Genomic DNA, 9795 nt, shown 5'->3' on the forward strand with positions numbered 1-9795 from the left:
CACAGAAACACCAAAGCACCCCAAAACCAAACCAAACCCCAATCGCCACCATTTTCTCCAGGTAATTTTCCATCCCTGCCCCCACAGTCAAGAGACACACGGGAGCGGGGGGGAAAAGAAGTACTTCTTCCATCCTGCCTGGCTGCTTAAGAAAGAGGAAGCAGCGGGCCAATGAGCGGCGCGCGGGAGGCCGGGGCGCGGCGGGGGCACCGCAGCCCCCCAAACTTTGGCAAGTTGCGGGCGGCGGCGGCGGCGCAGCAGCAGCGCGGGGCGCGGCCGCGGGAGGAGCCGCCCCTCGACGCCCGCCGGCCCCCCTCCGTCCCTCCCTCTGTCCGTCCCTCCCCTCCGTCCGTCCCTCCCTCCCTCCCTCCCTCCCGGGCCGGGCCGGGCCCAGCACCGCGGCTCGGCTCAAAGTTTGCGGCCGCCCCTGCGCCGCGCGCCCGATGGATGGGTGATCGACTGCGGCGGCGGCAGGGTGACGGACGGCCATATTTGCCGGCGCGGCCCGAGCCGGCGACAACAAAAAGTGCGCGGGCGCCCGGCGGGCGCTCGGACGGCCGCGGGGACGTGGGGCCGCCCGGCCCGGGGCTCGGGCTCGGCCTCGGCTTCGGCCAAGGCCTCGCCGCCGCCGCCGCCGCCGCCGCGGTAAGCCGCCGCGCTCGCGGCCTGGCCCGGCTCGCCTCGGCCCGGCCCGGCGCGCCCGCCGCCCCGCGGGGATGTCGTACAAGCCGAACTTGACCGCGCACATGCCCGCCGCCGCCGCCGCCGCCCTCAACGCCGGTGAGTGAGCGCGGGCCCGAGCGCGCGCGCGCTCGCTTGCTCGCTGGCTGGCTCGCTCGCTCGCGCGGGCGCCGTCCGCCAAGTGTGCCGCCAAGTTGGGGAGCTCGCGCTGCCGGCCGCGGCCCGGGGCTCTCCCCCACCCCGGCCCCCGTGCCCCCGTCCCCTTCACCACCGAGTCCCGCGGTGCCTGAGGCGGCGAGCCGGCCGAGGGTGTGTGTGTGTGTGTGAGGTGGTGTGAGGTGTGGGGCTGTCCCGGGCCGGGGCAGCGCGGACGCCGCCGTCTCAGTCGCCCCGCCGCCATGATTCCGTCTCCCGCGCCGCCAAAGTTCGCGGTGCGCGCCTGGCGCTCGGCGGGGCTGCGGCCCGGGCCCGGGGTGCGGGCGGCCGGGCGAGGAGGCTTTTTTTTTTTTTTTACCTCTCTCTGCTCCCCCTTTTTTTCCCCTCCTTTCCTTAGTATTCTTTGGGGCGGCTCGGCGAGGGCCCCTGCCGGCGGGAGGCGGGAGCGGCCGGGGCTGCGCGGGGCGCCGAGGGGTCGGTCGGTGGAGCGGGACGGGCCAGGGCCGGGCGGCGTGCGGGGCGGGCGGGAGCGGCTCCTGGTGTTGAACCCCCGTCCCCGCCACCCCCGGGCCCTCGGGAAGAAGTTGAAGTGCCGGGGCCGCGTGGGTCCCGCGCGGGGCTCCCATCTCCCGAGTCCGCACGTGGGGACGCGTCGCAGGAGCCCGGGGTGGGGTGGGGAACCGGGTCTCCCGTCTCCGCCGGGAAACTCCTGCGAAGTTCCCAGGCAGCTTTCGGCGGTGCCCAGCCAGGGGCTAGCCCCGGACCCCAGGGGACCCGGGAGAGGGTGTGAAACAACGCTGGCATTCGTAGGTGACCGGCTTTGTGTCCTCTCCAGGACACCCCCTAGACATGTGGCTGTGGACAGACCCCCCCCAAAAAAAAACCCAAAGAAAACAGACTCGAGTTGGGGTCCGAGTTGGTTATGGTCGCCGTGTGTCTAGCTAGCGTCCCACGCATGCAACTTGGGGGCGGGAAGTGTCTGGTGTTGAAATGTTGATTTCCAGAACTCCAAGAATCCCCCCCTCCCCAAGGGACCTTGGAAAGCCCTGGACGTGTGTTTTTAAACTTCTTGGACACTGGCTGCTCTTTGGCATTTGGGGAAAAAGGTTGAGATGTAGGGTGCCAGCTTGGGAGAGTTGAAGCGCTCACACGTGGGCGCAGGGCCCCCCCCAAACCTGCAGCCCCTGTATCACCTCAATGGCTTCACCCCCTTTGGGTGACAGGCTTTGTTGGCAGGTGGGATTTTTGCCTCCCAGCCTTCTTGGTCAGTGTCTAGGATGTTCGGGCAGTGGGTTTGCGTTGTCTGGCTGTGGGAAGCCCGAGACAGGCTCGATCTGGGGTAGCTGCCCCAGGGTCTTCCACTGGGACCTTTTGGGGTTGTGGGTCACAGTGGCAGGCAGGCAGCCCCTGGGACTCTGACGCCCTGTTCTGGGCTTGCTGCGTTCAGCTCTAGCTCTTTCCCTAATGGGGACTGGCAGGAGGCGTCCCGGGGTCTCCAGGTGTCCGGCCTTTTGGCGGGGGCCCGCCTGCCCGCCCGCCCGCCGGGATTACTTTGCAGAAAGCCCTGCCATCTGCATCCAAGATGGACTCTCGCAGTGGCTCCTCCGCCTTCCCTGTCATCATCCCTCACGCCCTCCAGCCCTGCCTCCTGCTCACTGAGTTGCCAAGCTGCGGCCTGGCCGGCGGTGGCAGTGGCGGAGTTAGACAAAGCCCCCGCCGCCCCCGCCCGAGAGCCCCCCCCCAGGCGCCCCAAGTGGCGGGAAGGCCGCCAGCTCCCCAGGCCCAGGCCGCTCTTTGTCTGGCGTGGGGGCGGGGAGCTGCGCCTGGCCCCAGGAGCTTCCTGGCCTCTGCCAAGCCCTCCCGGCTCTCTGCACACTGCGCTCATTGTCTGAGATGCTCCACACCGGCTGTGCTGACGTGGAGCCGCCTCCCCGGCCTCCCTCAGCCCAGGTGCCAGGGAAGGAGAGGGCCTGAGCGGAGGACCCTTCCAGCACGGACCCCCCCCCCCCAGGGGGGCGCTGATACCCTCCCCAACACTGAATATGGGGCTGGCTTCGACACAGTCAGTCAGGTTCATCTCCACTCCTCCAGGGTGATGGAAAACCAAGCTCTGAGGTATTGCTTGAGGTCCTCCACCCGTATGGGGGTATTTCTTCTTCCTCCTCCATCCCTCCCTCAGCCCCCCAATCCCATCCGCAACGCCAACAAATTGTAGGATAAGGCTTCTACTGGGGAGTGTGGCCTCAAACAGATGGAGAAACTGAGGCCCGCAGGGCTTTGACAGAGCCCCACAGCCGGGAGTGGTACTGCTGGGCAGACCCCCAAGTCGGGGAGAGACATGTGACAGGGAGGTGAGAAATGGCAAAAAGTGGGGAGCGCAGGAGGTGCTCCTGGTCCTCCAGTCTGGCCAGTCTACCTTGTGTGTGGTGCTGGAATCCTCAAAAGGCTCTGTGATGGCACACCACCCCTCAGCATTTACCCCCCAGCCTTTCTGAGTCCAGGAAAGGCTTGGCAACCTGTAATGGGCAGGATTGGAACTCACCTCCAGGCCTATAAAGGAGCCATCTCTGAAGGCTGGGGAAGTGGAATTTGGGGCTGGGGTTGCTCAAGTTGGGTGGCGTGCAGGTAGTATGCTTTGCTCAGGACCCACCTCCACACATTGTGCCTAATGCTGGGTGTGCGTTCTATACCTGGGGAAACCCTTCCAGTGCTGACCCTGCTGGTGGATGGAGACAGGTGTTGGGATGTCAGCTTAACCACTTCCTGTGCAGCGGGGCCCAGCCTGCAGCCAGGCCCTGGGATTCACTGCTCCTCCCAGCTCCAGCAAACCCAGCTCCTGAACTTCCTTCCTCCTGCCCTCCCCTCGCCCACACCAAGTGAGCAGCTGGTGACTTGGCCAGCCTGGCACCAGCTGTCCATCCCCGGGGCCAAGTCTGCAGAGCCCGCTGTGTGCGTGAGAGACAGTTTGGCTCTGGGGGCGGTGGTCGGGCAGCTGCCGAGGAGGACTAGGTAAATTCTCCATGGTTACTGCTGTTTGTAATTCGAAGGACATCCTTTACCCGCCTAATGGCCACTTGGTTGCCATTATGGGTTTGCATGCTCCAGCCAGGGACCTCCTCATTCCATATCCAGGGGATGACATTCTGTGCTGGGCTCTGGGCCCTGCTTTGTTCTGACTGCTGCACCTGGACAGTGTTCTCAAGTGCTAGATTCCATACATGGGGTCTTACGCTCCTGTCTTTGGAGTGCAGAATGCATGGTGTGTGTGTGTGTGTGTGTATGTGTGTGTGTGTGTGTGTGTTGCAGACAGTGGGGAGTTCTTTCTTTGGAGAGGGCATGAGAGCCCAGAGGGCTTCCAGGGCTTGTCTGAGGCACAAAGGCTGCTCTCCAGACCTGCTTTGTGTGCGTGCAGGGCACCTGTCACCCTCTGGGGTTCTGTGCCTTGAGGTCTTTGTGGGTATTTGCTGTATTTGTCCAGCAGAGGTGGGTGCATAGGAACACAGAGGTGGCTGTATATAAGAAATTCTAGCCCAGGTTAGACCAATCTTGGTAGTTCTCAGCCTCTAGTGAGTGGGAACTGGGATGGGTCAGCAATGATTATGCTGGACACAGCTGTCAGCTTCAATTTTGGCAGGGGTCTCTGTCTTTTGGAGTCATGTGCATGGGCTCGGGAGGGCTGTGTCTTTTGAGGTACTAGGTGTGTGGGGAGTGGCTCCCCTTTATGCACTTACTTTCATGCATCTAGACTGGTGTCTGGGCTGTGACCATTAGAGGTTGAGCTGAGGTCTCTGTCCTGAAAATCAAAAGTTCACAGGTGGGGGCCTGGATGGGGGACTGTTGCAGTAGCCAGTGCCTTTTGGTACAGCTGTCTAAGGCTGGGGGTCTCTAACTTCTTCCTCTTCTTTGTTGCAGGAAGTGTCCACTCGCCTTCCACCAGCATGGCGACACCCTCCCAATATCGTCAGCTGCTGAGTGACTACGGGCCACCATCACTAGGCTACACCCAGGTATGGTAGTGTGGGTGCTGGGAGAGAGATTGAGGGGACAGAGGTGGGTCAGAGCAGACCCCATGTTCTCCTGTGTTTCCTTAGCTGTGGCCAGGATGTGGCTCCCATCCTTCACTTGATAGATTAGAATGCAGGGCACTTGGGACTGTTTCAGGGGGACATGAGGGGCACAGGAAAGGGCCAGTGATCACTGAGCTGCTCAGGCCACCAGGCACATGTCTCTGCGGGTTGTTTTGCATGTTTCCTGGGTAAGGTTCAACTGGTGGTGGACCTCTATGCTGTGGCAGAGGAGTTGGGGACAGCATATTTGGAGCTGGTGATGAGTGTAGTCCCCAGTCATCTCCTTGGTTTATAACTGGTTCTGTCCTTTATGAGACCATGACCCTCTTGGAGACCCAAGTCTCGTATCACTCTATTGCAGTGACCCCCGGGTCATGGTCAGGAGGCAGGGGACATGCTATGCATGAACGTGTTTCTGCAACCCTGGTTGCCAACAGGAAAATTCTTTCTGTGGGCCAAACCTTTAGCCAGTGTTCCGGGGTTGCTATGGAAGTCTCTCCTTGGCTGAGGAGGCTGTGCACAACCTCCAGCCATGCCCCGACAGCCTGTCCTGTCCCAGGAGGAGAAGGAGGCCCGGGCCCGGGAGCGGGACAGGCTGAAGAAGCGGAGGAGGCGGGAGGATGGGCTGAGGCGCAGCCTGGAGCGGCAGCGCAATGCCCTGGCCATGCGGCGCCGGCGCTGGGAGAGGCGGGAGGCCAGGAGGCGCATGTGCCAGGAGGCCGAGCTCCAAGGCCTGGCCTGCAGGCTGGGTGGCGAGGCTTGGGAGCGGAGGCAGCAGAGGCGAGAGGAGCAGGCCAAAACCCTGGACAGAGAGCTGGCCACCATGGTGCAGCTGCGGCAGGAGGAGGAGGAGAGGCCTGAGCCAAGGCCCTCACTGATCTGGGTGCTTGTTTGGGCCATAGCCTGGATCTCCAGGCTATCTGTGGGGAGGATGCCGTCTTTGATAAGATAGCCCCACCCTGGACCCTTAGTGATTGTTGAGGTCCTCCGGTGGTGACCTGTCTCCCACTCATTGTGGATGCCTGACTCCCAGGAGGAACCCCTCTCTGCCTCATGGACCCAGGTTTCCCCTTACTTGTCACTTGGACAGTCAGGTCTTTTTTCCTCGTGTGGATGGGAAAATGGTTTTCTGGATGGAGACTTGCATGTTTTCTGAGTTGGGGACAGAAGGAGAGTTGTCCCTATGGAATGTGCTTCAGCTGGAGCAGCCCTGGGAGCCCAAGACTAGCTCACCTCCCCTCCACCCACGTGTGGCCACTGGGGTGGGACAGTCCATCCAAACCCTTGTTTTCTGGTCCTAGGGAACTGGAAATAGCCAGGTGCCTCAGAGTAAATATGCAGAGCTGCTGGCCATCATTGAGGAGTTGGGGAAAGAGATCAGACCCACGTATGCGGGGAGCAAGAGCGCCATGGAGAGACTAAAACGAGGTAAGCCAGGGACGTGGTTAGGAGTCTCAAGGTTGCCATCACTGTTGAAGGGTTTCCGAAGCCAGACATGCTGCTGAGGTCCGTGTGGTCCCAGCCACTGGGAGGCTGAGGCAGGAGGATGACTTGAGCCCAGGAAGTAGAGACTGGAGGTGGTCAGGGAAGGCCCTTTGCCCCGCGGCTGGTGCTGCGGATGTGTGAGCTGCTGAGGCTTGTAGCAGCTGGGGCAACCGTGGGTGAGGCAGTTGGCGATGGGGTGGGGGCTCATGGGGCCTCCGAGAAGGGCAGCCTGGCAGTGGGTGCTCCTTACTCCTGGACCTTGCCAGAGAGGTTCTACTGGCCTAATGGAATTCTTGTGTGCCTAAAGCTTTCTCCCTGCCTGGGATCCTGTGGGGGTCACACTGTAAGCCCCGGGGCTACAGGGACTGTCCTCTGATCTGGGTAGGGGGGCAGCTTGAGCAGCCCTTTTTTTTTAACCCCCCTGTTTTTTCAAGACAGGGTTTCTCTGTGTAGCCTTGGCGTCCTGGGACTTGGCTCTGTAGCCCAGGCCGGCCTTGACTCAAGTGAGATCCACCTGCCTCTGCCTCCTGAGTGCTGGGATTAAAGGTGTGCACCACCACCGCCCAATTGGATTTTTTTGTTTTTTTTTAATTGTGGTAAAATGTATGTAACACACAATTTAACATTTTAATAATTGAAGTTCATTCATATTATTGTATAGCCATCACACTATTTGTTCCGAACCTTTTCTTTTATCTTAGAAAATTGAAAGTGTGCTCATTAAGTCATACTGCCCCCACCACCCATGAGAGTCTTCGGTGACTGAAAAGGGAGAGTGACGTCACAGAAAGCAAGGGACTCAGGTGTGAGAGGTGGCAGGGATGCTGAGCAGCGTGCTGTCTCGTGACAGAGCTGCCGAGGGGGAGGGTTCTATTTTAGAAGTACAGAGGAGCCAGGGCTGTGGGTTCATTCATGGTCAAGAGGGACTTGGTTGATAAAACCATTAAAGAATGAACCCGGGATGGAAAGGAGATGGCCTGGACCTGTGGACCCCTGATCTGTGGCAGACGGCCGCACCAAAGTCAGACTTCCCAGCCATAGCCAGGCCAGCTGAGGAACAGGCTGTAGCTGAGCCAGACTTGGCCTGAGTTCATGGGATCTCTGTGAAGGAGACTTGACTGGAGTAGACTGGGTACATACGGGGACGGGACTGGAGATGGGATCCCTGATGACGTGACGCTGCTTCCACAGCAAAGGAAGGGAGATAATTCTGGGGACAGTTAGTTCCAGATAGGAATTCCTGGGAAGATGCTAACCTGTGAAGTCTTAAGCAGATTTGCATTCACCCCAAAAGCCAGTGGATTAGTCATGTGCCAAGTGGCCATTGCAGGACACATCCTGTGGGAGCTGTTGGCCCTACAAGAGTGAGGAAGACTTCAGGTCACCCTAGCCAACTGCCAGACCCATACAAGCTCTCCACACTGGTGTGGAGAGATTGAGGCTGTCTTCAGACTCCTAACAGTCTTGATTCTGCCTTGAGGGTACTAAGATTGCAGTGTGAGTCACATGCCTGGGCACAGCATTGTATTGTTTTTAAAGAGGGGAGAACTGGATGTTGCTGGCCTTGAACTCCTCGGTTCAAATGATCTTCCACACAGCCTCCTGAGCGGCCTGGCCTTTGCAGGTCTTTGGATGTAGACCCTCTGTTCCCCTCCAGAAGGAGGACTTCATGACTGGGGTTTAACCAGCAGGTCTTCTTCCTGCTCTGTGAATGGGCTGATGCCGTCCGTCTCTGCTTCTCTTACAGGCATCATTCATGCCCGGAGCCTGGTTCGGGAGTGCTTGGCTGAAACGGAACGGAATGCCAGGTCCTAGCCCCTGGCCAATGTGAAGGCCCATCTCGATACCCCATGGAGATGAGAGGCTTTGTTCAAGATGGCAGTAGCTTTCCTGCCTTGGTCATAAGCTCTGAACCCACATTCAGAAGATTGGAAGACATTTTGCAGTTACTGATGATGTGCATTTTAAGTAGTTAGGAACGATCCAGCTTTTTTTTTTTTTCCAAGCATTGATTTGAAGGATGTTTGTGAAGTCACTTCACAGCAAGCTATTGTTTGCCCCCAAATACCGTGTCCCCTTTAACCTCCCTTTGGATACACCTGCCACTTGCATCAGCCCAGTTGACTTCCTGTCCATGAGCTCACCTGCCTCTGTGGACCTGAGTGCAAACCACAGCGTGTTTGCTTCGTAGCTGACCGGCCTGTGTACAGCGTAGACCCTGCTTCACGAGCTTCTCTGCTTAAGCGTTTGCATGACTGAGTGCTTTGAACTCAAAAGTGCACAAGTTATAAATACAGAAGAAAGAGCAATCTACCCAACCTACAAGCACCCTGCAAATGTCCGCCCTGAGACTGTAGATCTCAGTTCCGTGTTTACTGTGAGCCGATCACAACATCCAGAAGAAAATGACTGAAACCTGCATCTTTGTATTTATTACTTGATGTAATAAAGCTTATTTTCATTAACAGTTTGTATTAAGATGTGGGGCCCTTGGGGTCTTAAGTACTTGTTTTTCTTTGGGGGAGGGCAGAGTCTTGCTAATTGTAGTGATGCTGGCCTTGAACTCACAATCCTTGCCTCGGTTTCCCCAGTGTTGGGGTCACTGTTGAAGCTCCTGAGGGAGGGCTTGGAGATGTCTGCTAAGGGCATTTCCTGTCTGGCCCAGAGGCATCTCGTGATAATACCACTAGCACAGCCGGCTTCAATCTCAAGGATAACAGAGACTCACAGTGTGGAATTCAAGTGTGCACAGCAGCAGTGTGACTGGCTTGGAGAACTGCCCCTCCTCCACCATCCAGCAGGTAGGTGCTCCAAGGATCTCCTTTTGCTGGGCAGTGTGGCTCACTCCTGTAGTCCCAGAACTTGGGAGACAGAGGCAGGAGGATCACATACTTTGTGCCAGCTGAGGCTACATTGTGAGGCATTGCTTCAAGAGTATTTTTCAAAATGTGATAGATGCGCTGTGGTGCTGAGGAAGGCGAGTCATGCTTGGACGGGTTGAATCGCTGTGGGCTCCACAGTGTACCAGGGCTTGGGAGTTGTTGCGTGTGAAAACTGACCCTGCACCAGGCTTTGCTCCGAGCTGGATGAAGACAAGTATGGGTTGTACAGTCAGTGTTGTGGGTGAGAAGCAAAGAGCCCAGTCACAAAGTTCAAAGGCTGGCGGAGGGGCCATGGGCTTTGCTGCGTCTCCATGGCAAACCGTCTCTGTCTCCAGTTCTAAATTTGCCTTCCTGGTCTCTTCTGTCCCTTTCCCTAACTCCCCACTCAAGGGAGCCTGCTATAGGAAAGACCTAGGCGGTACAACAGAGGGTCCCTGCTTGGAGGGTACCAGGCAACAGCTTCCAGAGATGTACGGAATGCAGTGTGTCCGGCCTAGAACAGCTTGATGAACTGCCCCCCCCAC

General features: G+C 58.7%; 1 protein-coding gene across 3 annotated transcripts; it reads left to right on the forward strand.

Moving 5' to 3' along the window:
• Nucleotides 1-640: 640 nt before the first annotated feature.
• Nucleotides 641-8867, forward strand: Cdk2ap1 (cyclin dependent kinase 2 associated protein 1). 3 transcript variants are annotated; one of them, XM_036171798.1, is made up of 4 exons: nucleotides 641-780; nucleotides 4750-4844; nucleotides 6206-6332; nucleotides 8137-8859. In XM_036171798.1, the coding sequence occupies exons 1-4, from the start codon at nucleotides 717-719 to the stop codon at nucleotides 8202-8204; spliced, it is 354 nt and encodes a 117-aa protein (XP_036027691.1). In that variant the 5' UTR covers nucleotides 641-716; the 3' UTR covers nucleotides 8205-8859. The 3 variants fall into 3 exon arrangements, with proteins under 3 accessions (XP_036027691.1, XP_036027693.1, XP_036027694.1); XM_036171800.1 differs by lacking the exon at nucleotides 641-780 and adding an exon at nucleotides 844-990 and having other exon boundaries at nucleotides 8137-8867; XM_036171801.1 differs by lacking the exon at nucleotides 641-780 and adding an exon at nucleotides 2884-2952 and having other exon boundaries at nucleotides 8137-8867.
• The last annotated feature ends 928 nt before the right edge of the window (nucleotides 8868-9795 follow it).

The sequence above is a fragment of the Onychomys torridus genome, chromosome 22, assembly GCF_903995425.1.
Source record: "Onychomys torridus chromosome 22, mOncTor1.1, whole genome shotgun sequence".
NCBI classification, from domain to species: domain Eukaryota; kingdom Metazoa; phylum Chordata; class Mammalia; order Rodentia; family Cricetidae; genus Onychomys; species Onychomys torridus.